General features: G+C 38.5%; 1 protein-coding gene across 1 annotated transcript; it reads right to left on the reverse strand.

Annotated features, from left to right (window-relative positions):
* Window positions 1-1,955: 1,955 nt before the first annotated feature.
* Window positions 1,956-15,321, reverse strand: ntpcr (nucleoside-triphosphatase, cancer-related). The gene is made up of 5 exons (XM_012963726.3): window positions 15,211-15,321; window positions 10,172-10,334; window positions 9,925-10,021; window positions 5,022-5,225; window positions 1,956-2,216 (listed from the first exon to the last, which is right to left on the reverse strand). Exons 1-5 carry the CDS (start codon window positions 15,242-15,244, stop codon window positions 2,148-2,150), a joined length of 567 nt encoding a protein of 188 aa, XP_012819180.2. The 5' UTR covers window positions 15,245-15,321; the 3' UTR covers window positions 1,956-2,147.
* Window positions 15,322-16,451: the final 1,130 nt, after the last annotated feature.

Genomic DNA, 16,451 nt, shown 5'->3' on the forward strand with positions numbered 1-16,451 from the left:
TCAGAATGTGTACTTTCCAAAAAAATATGGTTTTCTGGGGGTCTCTGTACAGTTAGGGGGTGTTACAGCACATAATACACTGTCAGTGGGCTCTGTGCAAAAGCTGAGTTGGCAGGCGAGAAATCCATATGCGCTATTTTTATTTTGGGGTCAGTACATACCACAGGCTTTGGTATATCTATGCATATTGGGCATCAAACTGTTCAGTAGATCTTAGGTGTTCCTATTTGGGGTGATTTGCCTTTGTACGCAAGAAATTGTGTGAGATAAATGGGACAAATTGCAACATTTTTAGGCGATTTTCTGAAATGTCATAAAAATCGGCAAACAGGAAAGCTTTACGGCTTGGTACTTTGGAGTAAAAAGAAATGTTTACCCATTATAGATTCAGGGGAATGTGTACTTTCAAAAAATATATGGCTTTCTGGGGTGAGTGTACTTTTTTTTTTACCATTATCCCACATAAAGGATGTAAATGTGTTGATTTTGCAGGAGCTGAAATGACAGATCATATGGGGCCCCTACATGCCACATATTTGGGTAAACCCCAAAGCTGAAATGACAGAAATGATAGATCATATGGGGTTATGTTCACTTTGGGGCCCCTACATGCCACATACTTGGGTAAACCTATACATATTGGGCATTAAACTGTTCAGTGGACCCCTGGCGTTCAAATTTAGAGTGTTTTATCTTGGTACCTAATGCTATGTGGGAGAGAAGATGCTGCAAAGTGGAAGCTTTGAGGGGATTTTTGTAAATGTCATCAAAATTGCTACATTTAGAAAAGCTTTGCGGCTTGGTACTTTGGAGTAGAAAGACATGGGTACCCATTTTAGATTCAGGAGAATGTGTACTTTTCGAAAATATATGGATTTCTGGGGTGAGCGTACTTTATACTAGCTTTATTCCACATATAATTATGTAAATGTGTTGATTTTGCAGGGGCTGAAATGACAGAAATGACAGTACATATGGGGGTATGTTCACATTGGGGCCCCTACATGCCACATACTTAGGTAAACCTATACATATTGGGCATCAAACTGTTCAGTGGACCCCTGGCGTTCATATTTAGGGAGTTTTATTTGGTAACTTTATGACATACAGGAGATAAGATACTATAGACTGGAAGCTTCAAAGTGATTTTTTTTAAAAATGTCACAAATTTTGATACAAACCAATAACTTTAGGAAAGCATTGTGACTTGATAGTTTGGAGTAGACAGACAGTTGTGCCTATTCTGGATTCCCCAGAATCTTTTCTTTCCAGAAATGTATACATTTCTGGGATAAACCTTCTGTCAGTGGATTATTTGGCCTTGAAATCTAAAGTCTGCAGCTTTCTGAAGCAGTGCTTTGGAAATTTGGTAGTGTACTGCTGGGAGTTTTTGACCTATACAAGTGAGAAATCTTCATAAAACTATATATGTTTGGTATTGGCACGTTCAGGAGACATGGGACTTTCCAAATCAGTTGTATTTTTGTGCATAAAATAATTTTTGTTTCTGGTATGTGTGTTTATATTATGGAAATGTGATTTTTTTTTTCATTTTTTAGACTTTTAGAAGCCTATATCTTGTTACAGAATTTGAATTACACCAAAATTCTACATATTTTGAAAGCTTAGGTTGTCCTGAAAAAAACAATATATTGTTTTCCTGGATAAACTAAAAGTCCCCCCCCCCCCCCCCCCCCGAGGAAAGGCCCCTAAAATGAAACAGTGCAAAATGTTCAAAAACTGTCTGGCAGTAGAAGTTCCGCTTTGACCAAAACGGCTGGCAGTGAAAGGGTTAATTTTCTTGCTTAGTGGCAGAAAGAAAAACTGTAGATATTGCCTACTAAAAAATAGGCAAAGGGTTGAGATGAGCTCATGTGGAAAATGGGAGAATTTCACTTCTTTAAGTGAATATATTAAGTGTTTTTTCTAATAGATTTTTTAATAGAAGACAACCATTTTGGTGCTGAGTAAAAATTTATTTAAGTAAATTATTAATTTTCACATGAAGTGTACAAACTAAAACGTATTTACAATTCTAATTTTGTAGGTAAGTACTGCTTCAGTGTTATTGTATATTTCAGCGCTCTGCAGGAATGAATATGCAAAACTTTTCAAATTAAGGTGTTTTTTTCTTAATTTCATAAACTTTATTTACAGCATTCTTGTATTGCAGTCACTATTTCTTGCATAATAACACCTCTGTTTTCTCTTGTAATCTAAAGTATGATAGAAAAAAATAGTTATTATATACAACAATCCTTTAAAAAGAATACTTAGTTATATACACTAATATTTATTTCATATGCAATAATAATTTCCCTAAATGAACTTGACTATAGAGTGACTTTACATACAATGACATTATTCTTTTAAAAAGATGAATACCTACAACCACATGTGCCAGTTTTTATATGGCTAACACTGGCCACAGGGCCGGATTTGTAAGCCGGGCGCCCCGAGGCTGCCCCCTGTCCATCACCTCTCCCAGCGCATGCGCGCACCCCCCCAATGCGACTGGTGATCGCACATGCGCGGGTCTTTTCAATTGCATACGGAGAAGTGGGGGAGAGGTCCCCATTGCTCCGTATACAAGAAAAACTTTAATATTTTGGTGCGGCGGGGCGGCATGCCGCCTCCCAAATTGTGCCACCCTAGGCCCGGGCCTTTGTGGCCTTTCCACAAATCCGGGCCTGACTGGCCAGCCCCAACCTTTACTTTTGTTGATATAAATACCCAAAGAAATAAAATTAAAAAAGTTTTGAAATCACATCTTCATTATCCCTTTTGCAGCTGGAAAGCCTAATTAAACAAATAAATCAAAACAGTATACGTGTTCATTTATTTATTGACAAAAATGATGCAAAGTTCCATGTTTGTGGGTGTCAAAAGTATGTTACCCTTTGCTTTCAACAACTAGTGAGCCCCTTGGGCAGTAATTACTGCAGATAAACTTTTTGGCAACTGTTGCCCACACCTGCACATTGGCTTAAAGGAATTTAAGCCCATTCCTCCTTAAAGAACTTATTTAACTCAGGGATGTTGGTGGAAAAGTTGTGGAAGAACCTGAAATGTGGGCAGTCCATATGAGAAGATATGGACTCAGGGTCGGACTGGGCCACCGGGACACCGGGAAAAATACCGGTGGGCCCCGGCGGCCCAAACCCGACCCTTACCCAACCGCTCCTGCCCCAACGCGTTAAATTACGCGCGTTCGGGGGAGGACGTTGGGTGAGGGGCCCTGCGAGGGGGGTCAGGGGGGCCCCTGCAAAGGGGGGAGGAGGGAATTAGGGCACACGGCCGGCAGAGGCACCTGCAGGGCCCCTGGGGCGGAAACCCCAGTGGGCCCTTCATCCCCCAGTTCGACCCTGTATGGACTGCCCACATTTCAAGTCCTTCCACAACCTTTCTATAGGATTCTTCGGTAGACTGACTTGTGTGGTTAGGGTCACCGTCTTGCTGCTTGGGGCCCTTTCTATTCAGCTTTATTCACAGACAGATATCCTGGCATTTTCCTGCAGAATTTGCTGGTACACTTCAAAATAGTTTCATCAATCATGGCAGCAAAAGCAGGCCTAAACCATGATACTGCCACCACCAAGGTTCTTCTGCAGGAACGCAGGGTTTGCCTTTTATCAAACAAAATTATTTTCATTCAAGCCAAAAAATTATATGTTTGGTCTCATCAATCCAATAGCCTTCTTACTTATCCACATGGTTCAGCGAAGTGCAGAAATTTTTTTTTTTGGTATAGTTTTGTAACCTTCAACATCATAGTAAGCATTAATAACTGTTTTTCAGAAATATTCAAAAGTCTCCTTTGTTCAAGCTATGACATGCTTCCACAAACCTGTGTTGTTAAGATCCGACCTGACCAGGAAAAAACCCAGATTTCTGTTCTTTAAAGGCAGGGCCTTTCACACTCACACCTGATTATGTTTGCACTAACACCGGAATTTAATGTCCCCTTCAAATAAGCTGAGCTGACCAGAAGCATGTGCACTAAGCCTCTTACTTGAAGATCGCTGAAAAGGGGCTGTGCTCTCAGGGTAAAGCATAACATTTGCAGAGGTGTTTACTTTTCCTTAAAAGATGAAAACCCATTCTTCAAAAAATAATCAAGTATAAAAATTTAACTGTACAAGAACCCGTGTGTGTGGCTTGTGGCAAAAACTAAACAATATATAGTGTCTGGGAATTAAGGGGCAAGATCATGCTCTTGAAACCACTATGAGCTGTGGGATAATTATGAAGATGATATGCACAGCAATTGCAAGTATTTGCACAGTATTTCTTTGGGACGTTAAATTTCCCTAACTATTTTTTTTTTTGACAACTAGGAGGCTGATTTACTAAAATTCATTTTTTTTTGGCCTTCAAAGTTGTATAAACTCGACTTGGTATAAATTCAAATAAACTCATTGTTGTACTTATAAAATGTCACAATAATGCTGTTACCAGTTTGAAAATCCCAAATTTTTTGAGCCAGTATTGTTAAAACTCGAAAAATTTGTTTCGAAAAATTTAAACGGATATTCGTTGCCATGAATCCTCTTTATTTTTCCAAAAAAATAATTACTGTCGCCATTTTAGGAGCACCGGCACTCATTCTTGGAAAACAATAATGTGTTAAGTTTCACTTGAAACCGTGTGAAATAGAAAACAATTATGGGATTAACTTCCCCTTGAAAATGTGTCAAGGACAGGCTGTCACTGACTATTTTATTCCTCTAATATTCTAAGCCTCCAGAGGACTCAATGGTACTTGACAGATCATGCTGAATTTTTTTTGGCAAATAAAAGTTAACATTTTAATAATTCACGAATTATGGGAGTTTAATTAGAAAAATGCGCATTTTTTGGTGAAGATTTAAAAAAACATATTTTTTGTGAAAAAATATCGGAAAAATCGCGTGCTGGCAAAAACCCATTCATAAATCTCAAAATTATCTACACATAAAATAAAACAAAACTAAATTTTCTCAAAATAGCTTAGTAAATGTGCCCCTTAAATTCACACTTACATTAAATATTCTCACATCTGCTCTATTTTTTATTTCTTCAACAAGTAGAAGCGGCTTCCCTTTGGTGGCTGGAATAGTCCCAAATATGAAAGCAGTATCACAGTCCAGAGTTTTTCGGACAGCATGAATAAATGACTGACTAAAGAGTTCCATTTTTCCAATCTCATCAATGATGCATATGGATTTTTGCTTTTCCTTGGCAACCTGTTGGGATATAAGTATACACTTATATATCCTAAGCATATGCAGACTTTTAAAACAAAAATTATACACTAAATGGGATTGTGTGATTGTTGCTAAGTCACACCAGCCAATTAATTGATTAATTGTCTTTTTCTTCCACACTTCTTCCTCTTAGAGTTAAAGCAGCATTTTTCCTGGTCATGTGATCTCTGAGGGGCTACACAGCCCATCACTAAATGGTGGATCAAGGGAAAGGATGTAAAGGGGCAATATTTACTGATAGTTCTGACCTGGAAAGGTTGGAGAGATGCAAAGCCAAACTGTTAAAAGAAATTGAGTAAATAAAACTATAAGGAAAGAAAATGAAATTGGGGTTGTTTTCCCTGGAGAAGAGACATTTGCAGGGGAACATAATTACTCATATTAATCAATTTTTTACTAGATTCCTGCATTAAAGCAGATTTGTTTAATGCTTTCAATATAATTTGTATGTCTTCTTGACAGGCAAAATATACAAGGAAGCAGCCGAAACGTTAGATTGACGTTTGAAATACACAAATTATTTTTTTGTATTAAGTCCTGTGAGTGCGGCATTTACTTTTTGCATGCTGGATTTCTGTTTCTAATACTGCACCCAGGCCAACGTACACTGCACCAGACGGCATCACACAGGACTTATAACCAAATACATGATTTATTGAGTGTAAAACAAATAAAACTGACGTTACGGCCACAACTGCAGCCTTTCTCAAAGTTGCTTTGAGTAAGGCTGCAGTTGTGGCTGTACCGTCAGTTTTACACTCAATAAATCATGTATTTGGTTATAAGTCCTGTGTGATGCGATCCATTCTTGTTCTATACATTATATATATATATATATATATATAAATAAAGGATGTCGGCACTCTTAGGATTTCCACAATAAGGCAAAAAAAGTAAAGTTTTTTTTCAAATGCAAGTGGTGAGATTTATTGTTTCCAACGTTTCAGTCCTTTACTAGGACTTTCGTCAGGGAGTGCAGGAAGGCAAAGACATTGGCGTTTTTTAAACATATTTTGGCGCCAAGACATAGTGTTGCTAAGCAACCGAACATCAACAAAACAAAACAGTGCTAGTGTACAGAGTAAAAGGTAAATGAATAAAGAGAATAGATAAGGTAAGAGTGTGTATGGTGTCATAGATCCGCCTGTCATCCCAGCGCCATTAAAGCGATAACTAAAAAATACTTACAGCCCATCGCTTCCTGATCGTCAGACAGTGATCGGCTCCTGACAGGCAGGAGCTCATTGCGTGCGCACGCAGTCGGGACGGCAGCAGAGGGGCCAGCGTTGCTAGGGGGCCGTGAGTGGTGGAGACGCCGTGCTGCGAGCAGGCAGTGCTCCCCCTCCTGGGCACATTTAGGTGAATACGCTCCAAGTATAGCGCTCACGCAGCGCTCCGTTTGCAGACCTCGGGGAATGCACATACTTGGTAACAGCCGAGTAGATGTGCACAGTCCCTTGTCCTGTATAGCGGGTATTCAATGGAGATAAATGCCACCACTAGACAACGCATCCCAGGCCTATCCATGCCCCCCGCGGGGCAAGTTCAAAGTAATGCACGTCCCAAAGTTATTAACCCCAAAGGGGTAAATGCAATAGGTGTCACTGTCCAAACGAACAGCCTCATACGCATGAGGCACTATGAGCGGGCATGTGGGGGTACAGCCTGCTACCCCTTAATCGGATTGGGCAAATAGAAGGTGTTTAGGCAGAGTATACACCAAAAGCACACATCTCAAGGAAAAGAAAGAAAAAGGTATTAAAATGAGCAGGAAGATACCTGACTTTATAACATTATAATAGCATGCAGCTTTTCCGGACAATATGAGCAAATCACCATTATTATATTCCAGGTAGGAAGAGGTTACAGCTTAGCCGATAATATAGGCAAAGAGGAGACAGATATGCATTGTAGTTTAAGGGCGAAGAGATACAATAGCAAATATTACATTGAAAGTAAACTGGTTTTATACAAAGTAGCCATCAGTGTACACAGGTGTAGACGGAGTGATATTAGATGAAGCATCCTAATGGCAATGTTTCGTTAAGGCCCTTGGGGGATACACAGTCCAATCTGTGGATCCATCTTGATTCTCTCTGCAATAATGCTTGGTCCCTGTTCCCTCCTCTTGGCAGAGGGGGTTGAAAGTCAATGGCCATACACTTAAAGGTGGGTAAAGGGTGCTTCAATTTAAGGAAATGTCTCGCTACCGGTTGGTCTGCTTTGCCCTCTTTTAGTGCTCTGCTCACTGCAGAGCGGTGATTTCCAATGCGTTCACGTAGGGTAGTAATGGTTTTGCCCACGTAATAAAGTCCACACGGGCAGGTAATGATGTACACAACGTATGTGGAGGTGCATGTCAGTCTATGGTTGATCCTGAGTCGTTTGCCAGTAAGGGGATGAGGGAAGTCAGGACCTGTGAGCAGACATCTACAAGTGGTACAATCGGGACACTTGTAACAACCTAATTTCTTATATGTAGATAGCCAGTCAGTCTGAGTTTTAGGTCTCCATTTTTCTATATATGGTATTTATATCGTGTGTTTCAGTTACTAAGTAAGCGCAGTCCTAGCAACAACGGTAGTATCACTTACATCACACGGAGGTGTGACCGCCCTATAACTATCTATATAGGAACGAATATATTTTAACCTAGCATATAGACATTACAATAAGAAATAGTTTTGTGTACACATAAATGACCTACATCTGTCGGTTCGATATGATTAACCTGATGTTACTTATGTAGGTCCACTAATATATTTGCAGAAATTACGGGTGCCATTGAACATGTATATAGAGAAGAATCACTAGAACAACCCTCGAGATATTTGTATATTATGCACTTGTATATGTTTATTGATTTTATTAAGTGTTGGTGTTTGAATATTTCACTTTTGGTCCGTTTGGATACACGTCACGTCCTACGTCATTACTTTGTTTCCCGCCACTGAATGTATTTAGGTGTGCAGTTTACACAATATGTTACTTTGAGAAAGGCTGGGAGTCCGGCCGAAACGTCAGTCTCCATTTGTGATGCGTGAATAAAACTACATTTCTTCATAAGTCCTGTGTGAAGCGGTCCTTCTGTTCAAGTATCTATGCGGTTGTGATTTGGACTGCACCCAGGCCACTGATCCTCTACATTATTGTGAGTGCCGTTCCTTCTACAGTAATCTATATATATATATATATATATATATATATATATACACAGTATATTTATTTCTATATACATATATATATATATATATATATATATTTACATACATATGATTTTGCAAAACAAGGCTTTTTTTATATTTCAAGGCTTCCGTCTCTTATTCAAACAATGCAGTGATAAGCATACAAGGATCCTGGAACATTTAAAAGGTAAAGTCACATGACCCACCCACTAAAGCAAGTACAAACACAAAATTAAGTGTTATAATTCAGATTCCTGAGTTCCATGTACCATCATTTTCCCTCCATATACGCTGAAACATAACACAGAAATGTTGCCAAGAAAAGTATGTTAAACAATGAGTTACAAATCAAACATATAGGTTGGTCAAACTGACATAACCATGGGTGTGATCGCTAATAGTCCCAAACCTCCCCCCAGCACTTAAATTCTTAAAGTAGAAGGAAAGTACGCTTTGTCAGAAAGCTCTATGTCAATACAGCCATAAACACGGAACTGCTGCTCTGTACATTTCTTTCCTTATATTCTGTACACATGATCTTCTGTGTTAGACTTTCTGCTCTCAGAAAAATCATTTAGGGCACAGTACGAGTCTGTTCAGTTTGCTCCTCTCTCCCCCTCCCTTCTGCTCTTCCCCCTCCGATCTCTGCTGTGTAATCTGAGCTAAAAGCTGTTCCATGCCTGTAACCTGCTGCCTGGAAGTAAAGTCAGACCAAGGTAAAATGGCAGCTGCTAGCTTAAAGGAGAAGGAAAGGCTAATAAAGAGTTAATCTCAAGCTGCAGGCATACCTTCAGTTCTCTCAATAGTGCCCTTAAGTCTCCCTATATTTCACCTGTTCAGATAATCAAAAGCCAAACAGGAAGAAAAAACGCTGAGCTGTGTAAAGAAAGTTCCCATAATGCCTCACTCCTGCACCAAGACCCAGACCCGTGTACATGCTCAGTTAGTTAGATTATGGGGAAGCTTCCTGCTGATTGACTCAGATCCACATTCCTAAGGGGGGGAAAGTGAGTTCTTAGCATTCTTGAGGGAGGGGGGAGCAGGAGAGGGGAGAGAGCAGAGAGCTGCGTGTCTCTGGCAGAGGAAAACAGACACAACAAATCTTTTGACAGAGAATTCAGTGCAGCGTTTCTGTAAGTGCTTATAGCTGTTTTTACATAGACCTTTCTTTCTGATAAAGCTTACTTAGTTTTTACCTTTCCTTCTCCTTTAAACAAACAGATAGAAATTCTATGGCTGTTTACTCAGGTATGGTAAAGCATTCTGCAGAATAAATATAGCGTTCTAACATTCACTATTGTGATTCATCTATTAGGAATAAAATGCATTCCTTTCCTTCTCCTTTAAATAAAGGTATACCAATCATATTTTTTATTGAGACCCCTGGGATGTAGTATCTGCATTCAAATAACTTACACTGTTTGTCTGTTGTGGCCAAACATTTAGCAGTGCATAGCAACTTGCTCATAACTTAGGTTTACGTCTTTACTTACATCTGTAAGTACCGGAAGTGCCAGTTGTTCAAAAGAGATAAGGTCTACAGCATATTGTCCAACCATATATTTACACTTTTCTTTTGGTATACCAGCGCTGTAACAAAAAAAATTTATAACAGATTATAACATAATACTATCTTGTGTGCTATTATGACAAAAAAACTTTGGAGTGCCTACAGAGACTCTCTGCTGAAATTAATGTACACCTAATCTTTAGGAATTCAGTATGTGTTAATATTAATACCTGATTCGAGACAAGCTACCACGTTTTCCAGACAAGGTTACAACATCAAATCCCACTCTTCTTCCACCTGCTCTTACTTCTTCTGTGTAAAACCCATGAATGCAATAGCCATGTGATTTCAAAACTACTACAGTTTTCTGAATCAGAGTAGTTTTTCCAATCCCTGCAAAGGAAAACAAAGCAAATTATTTAGCAAACTGTTTTTATTTATATTTTATCTCCCAGCATTTCCTTAAATATTACTACATCTAAAATTAAATTAAGGGTGATAATTAAAGGATCTTTTTAGGTTTTTTTTTTATATATGTATAGCCTAACTGAAGCACGCAGCGTTTCGCAGTATGATGGTACACCTATAATCTAACCAATACAAAGCAGGTTGGTTTCCTGGGCAAATCAGGTTTGCAGGCAAATGGACTCACTTTCTCTTTCATCCTTCCCATATGTCCCTTGGGAACAACCAATCAGCTTACACCCCCACCAGTGACCAGGCCAGGTGACGTAATTAGCAGCACCGGATTTCTTGACCGGGAGCCCCAAGGCCGCTCCCCCACCCTCCACACCCCGCGCGAAACACACACCCCGCGCGAAACACACACCCCGCGCGCATGCAAAACAGCGAGCATTTAAACTCCCATACGGAGCAGTGGGGAGCGGTCTCCATTGCTCCGTATGGGAGCAAAACTTCTGTGTGGTGAGGCAGCATGCTGCCCCTAAATTTGTGTTGCCCTAGGCCCGGGCCTTTGTGGCCTTGCCACAAATCCGGGCCTGGTAACTGGTAAACAAAGCAAAATGAGATTTGGCCCAGGAATACTTATTTATATTCTGGAGAGCTCAGGGAAAGGGATGCGTTGCTTCAATCTTCTCACAACCTTTCTCCACACAAAACAACCAGGAAGGGTATAATTTGCAAGTATTTATAATAAATAGATAAAAGACAACCCCTTCTCTGATTGCTAAATAAAAGTTCTATATTGGTTTACTCCTTTGTTAAATACGTATTGGTGAACTGCAACCCACAATACAGTGTTAACTGTGCTATTAAAGTGACAATGTGCAATTTTAAATAATTATGTACCAAGCAGCTTAGAAAATGTGATCACAACTTCAATAAAAAATATTTGAAGTTAATACTGTAGTGATTATTGTGCTTCATTTAATTAACATAAAAAATTGGTAAACTACAACTCTCACCAAAAGTGAACAGTTCTTTTAAGGTGTTTATAATGAGAGAGGATGAAAGCAAAAAAAGAGATAAAAAATTGGAGAATGGTAGTTGCCTTGGTATACCTCTCTCATTGTAAACACCTTAAAAGCTCTGTTCACTTTTGGTGAGAGTTGTAATTCACAAATTTTGGGGATGTCTTTTATCTATTTATTATAAATACATTATCTTTTATATCAGTTTTAAAGAAGAAGGAAAGGTAAAAACTAAGTAAGCTTTATCAGAAAGGTCTATGTAAATACAGCCATAAGCACTCACAGAAACGCTGTACTGACTTCGCTGTGCAAAGATTTCTTGTGTCTGTAATTCATGTGCCAGAGACAGGCAGCTCTCTGCTGTCTCGTCTCTCCTGCTCCCCCTTCCTCAAGAATGCTAAGAACTCACTCCCCCCCTTAGGAATGTCAATATGAGCCAATCAGCAGGAAGCTGACTCATAGGGGCACATTTACTAATCCACGAATCCGAATCACGAATGGGAAAAAATCGTATTGGAAATGAAAATTTAGTAAGATCGCAAATATCACGAAAATGCTTAATTTTCGTACCGAACAATTGTAAACAGCGGTAAAACCTTTCCGATTTTTTCGTGCAAACGTACGAAAAAGTCGTGCGGCGTACGAAAAAGTCATGTGGACGCCCGAAAAAAATCAGGGAAAATACGCTCGAGCGTTCGTGCTTTTGTAAATGGTATGCCTGCAGCTAGAGATTAACTATTTATTAGCTTTTCCTTCTCCTTTAAAGAGAAGGTTCACCTTTAAGTTAACTTTAAGTTAAATCTAAGCAACTTTTCAATTGACGTTTATTTTTTCTTTTGTATAGTTTTTGAATTATTTGACTTCTAGTTTTAACTCTTTCCAGCTTTTAAATGCGGGTCACTGACCCCAATATCTAAACAAACAAATGCTCTGTGTGGCTACTTATTATTACTCATCTTATTATTCCTCATTACTCATCTTCCTATTCAGGCCATATCCTATTGATATTCCAGTCTCTCATTTAAATCAATGCCTAGTTGCTAAGGAAAGTTGGACCCTCTCTATGGCACACCAAAAATTAATTTAAAGGTGAACAATACCTTTAAAGGAGACATATAGGATAAATGGGAAAACCCTCATTTTGTAGGCAATTTGTGCTAAAAATTAATCCTATTTGTATAAATGGCCCCTTTATTGGAGCTCCCTATAGATCCTATCACTTCTCTGTCGAGTTTCTCTGTCCTAACGGTCCCTGCCAGAAGCAAAGTTGGAGGGGGAGAGCCAATCACAGCCCTGCACTCACACAAGCAAAGACAGGCTTCAGTTCCCTATCAGGTTAGCCTAGCTGCTGATTGGTTCCTATCCTACAGTGCCTGTACTGAGGGCCGCCGGCTCCCCAGCTCATCCAGAGACTTCAGCCAGCAGGAAGTGGAACAGATGGGCAGGGCTAGTGGGGTTTTGGGGGAATTTCTCAATAAATCAGTCAGAAACACAACTTTTTAAGCACAATCCTTCTATATCTAGAGAAGTATAATTCACTGGTACATTCATAATTTTTAATTGATATGTCTCCTTTAAGCTAATTTCAAAATCATATATTATTTCTTTTTTCTCTGAAATAAAAAGTACCTTAAATATGTAATAGTTAATAACAGGCATTCTTGTACCATGTTTGCTGCGCCACCACCATTAATGTGGGTATGGCTCTTTGATAAAATGGGTGTGGTTTGAAGTGGGTGCGGTTTAAAAAAGGAGAGTGGTCAAAACTGCCTTCCATTATTGGCCCTTTTACCATGTAGGCCAGAAAAATTCCAGCCCTCAGTACCACGAAAGTTGGACAGTACTGATCTATTCCATTAAGATGTAGATATTCATCAAAAAGATCCCTACTGGTCCCTCAACTAGTCCCTGAGCTGAAAAGCAGAGCACCACATCCATTGAGGCGTGAACCATGTCCGGATTTAAACATACAAAAATGCATGTTAATTTCATATGCTTTTTATATTTTTATTAAGTTATATACAATTCTTCTCTCTCTCGCTCTGTTCTAACCCCCATTCCCCTCTAATAACTATACTTATTGTTGTATCAGCTTTAAACGTGGCAACATAAAAACTAAAGTTATGTTATGCAGATCCATGTTCTTTTGTCATGTAAAATAATAAATAAATTAGATTACAATTTACAAAACTCTAAAATATAATAAAACTAATTAAGATGACACAAGGGGCCAATGATGGGAACTGTCTCCCACAAAAGGTAAATAACATAGTTTTTCAGAGTAAGGCTGAAACAGATAATAGAAAAAAGGGACAGAAACCTCTAAAAAAACAACTAAAAGGAGCCTGATAAACAAGGTACAGACCAAGGTTGAAGCTATGTGGGAATAGGTTATTCTGCAATTCTGCATCTATGCAAAGCATCATGTGTGCCAATGCCACTGTCAAACCATTATCAAAGAGAAAAAAAGTTGTACATAATGAACAAAACTAAACAATATTTTTTTGTTGTTTTATAGTAAAATATTTCTACATATCTGCAACCCTGTTGTAAACTAAAGTGGATCAAGGCAATTACTGGGTCACAGTGGGGTGAGTGAAATGCAAAAGTCTGAACTATTATTTCATTCATGCCCCAATGATTCAAGTCGCTTACCTTTTACCCAGAGCTGGTGCTCCTCTTCTTCAAAAATGTACCTAGGGGAGACAGCTTTCAGTCTTTGTACTGCACATGCACTCCCCAACCTACAGAGCATACCCAAAGGAGCGTTTGATAACCCCTGGCTGGTGCATTTTTCTGAAGAAGAGGAGCACCAAACCATAAATAAAAAATACCTACTCCCTGGGGGGTGTAAAATAAACCTTTGAGTTTATCTTTGCCATATTTCCACATAACTACTGCTATGCTTTGCAACTGCACTTGTGGGTCATAAATGATCCTTTTTTTTTTTTACTATCATTATTGTGTGTATGTATATATATCAGCATTTATTGAAATATAAAAAAAGGAACATTGCAAACCTCAACGTTTCAGTCCCCCACAGGTACTTTCGTCAGGAGGCAAAAGAAAGCAAGTATATATATATATATATATATATATATATATATATTATATATATATATATATACCAGAGATAAGACATAAAAGCAGAGAACTGGCTCAGGCAGCAAGATTAAAACTGACAGACAGCGTGGACAATCACATACAGGTATGGGATCCATTATCCAGAAACCCTTTATCCAGAAAGTTACGAATTACGGAAAGGTTGTCTCCCATAGACTCCATTATAAGCAAATAATTAAAATTTTTGAAAATTATTTCCTTATACTATATAAATAGTAAAACAGAACCTTGTACTTGATCCTAACTAAAATATAATCAATCCTCATTGGAGGCAAAACAATCCTATTGGGTTTATTCAATATTTAAATGATTTTTTAGCAGACTTAAGGTAAGATTTACAGAAAGATCAAATTACAGAAAGATTGCTTATCCGGAAAACCCCAGGTCCTGAGCATTCTGGATAATAGGTATCATATCTGTATAAGGTATAACAGTATAAACCTGCAGCACACACTGCCTGCTCCATAAGCTCTGTAGTAAGAGACACAGGAAGAATCCACTGTTTACAAACAAATAGAACAAAAGCTGACTGGAGTTTATCAAAATACTTCAGGGAAATGTTTACAGGAATCTTTTTAAAGCATTGTGAAAAACATTATAAACACAGTTACACTTAGAGCTAACGTTTGCACTAGCATTACACAGGGATATTCCATTTTTCTGCTGCAGCAAAAAAGGAATTTGCTACATTACTAAAAGTTTTTTTTTATGGTTACCTGGGGGTCCCGTTAAGAAGACATGTTTAGACATTTTACTGTCTCTGTCCTGGAACCCTTAACGTCAGGAAATCTTCTTGTGTTCCTGCAAGCTCCGGTTCAGCTGTGATTTCATTGGATTTTTCTTCTTGTGGATTCTCCAATCAGAGCACAGCTTTCTTGACAGACAGGAGAATTGACCAATCAAGGCACCAATGCAGACAGGGCTCGGGAGATATTACAAACTTAAGACGCTGCAGAAATGAAGACCAATCAAGACGCAGATGCAGACAGGGCTCGGGAGATATTACAAACTTAAGACACTGCAGAAATGAAGACTAAAAATAAGAATTTTGCAGGCTGTAAATTTTACCTAAGAACCTCACCAACTCTGAACTTTTGCTGCAGATTTCATCTCACTCCCACAGGTACTATACAGTTCTAAAGGCTGAATCACTAGCTGAAATTAAATTGTTTTTTGTCACCTGACATCTGTAATATCCCTATCATCTATCCTAACAGATGGATGGTAAGTTAACGCTTTACAACTAAAAAAGCTAATTGTGCTGTGTATATATTAGTTGTTGTTGTTTTTTTGCACTTACTATTTTTTTTTTTTTTAGTTTTGTCATTGTTTTGTTCATTTCTAGTTAGTTATAGTGGGGCCAATGTTGTGTATCAGTTCCAGGGCATACCTGAATATTTGCTGTCCCTACTCACTTCTCACTGTATATAATGTGACAGTTTTGTAAATATTGACTGCATCTCACTGTATATAATGTGCATGGGATAGCAGTACCCGCTGACTCAATCTCTATGAAATTAACTTAAACACATCTAAAGGGGTGGTTACCTTTTAAGTTAACTTTTAGTATGTTATAGAATGGCCTATTCCTAGCAACTTTGCAACTGGTCTTCCTAATTAATTTTTTTATAGTTCTTGTATAATTTGCTTTTCTCTTCTGCCTCTTTCCAGCATTCAAATGGGGGTCACTGACCCCGGCAGCCAAAAAGTATTGCTCTGCAAGATACAATTTTATTATTATTGTAAGTTTTTATTTCTTATTTTTACATGCAAGTCCCTTAACTATTCATATTCTCATCTCTTGTTTAAACCACTACCTGGTTGCTAGTGTAAATAAGATCCTAGCAACCAGATAGCTGTTGAAATATCAAATGGAGAGCTGCTGAACAGAAAGCTAAATAACTGAAAAACCATTAAAAATATGTCTACATCATACTAAAAGTTAATTTAAAGGTGA

The sequence above is a fragment of the Xenopus tropicalis genome, chromosome 5 (assembly GCF_000004195.4).
Source record: "Xenopus tropicalis strain Nigerian chromosome 5, UCB_Xtro_10.0, whole genome shotgun sequence".
In the NCBI taxonomy this organism is placed as follows: Eukaryota; Metazoa; Chordata; class Amphibia; order Anura; family Pipidae; genus Xenopus; species Xenopus tropicalis.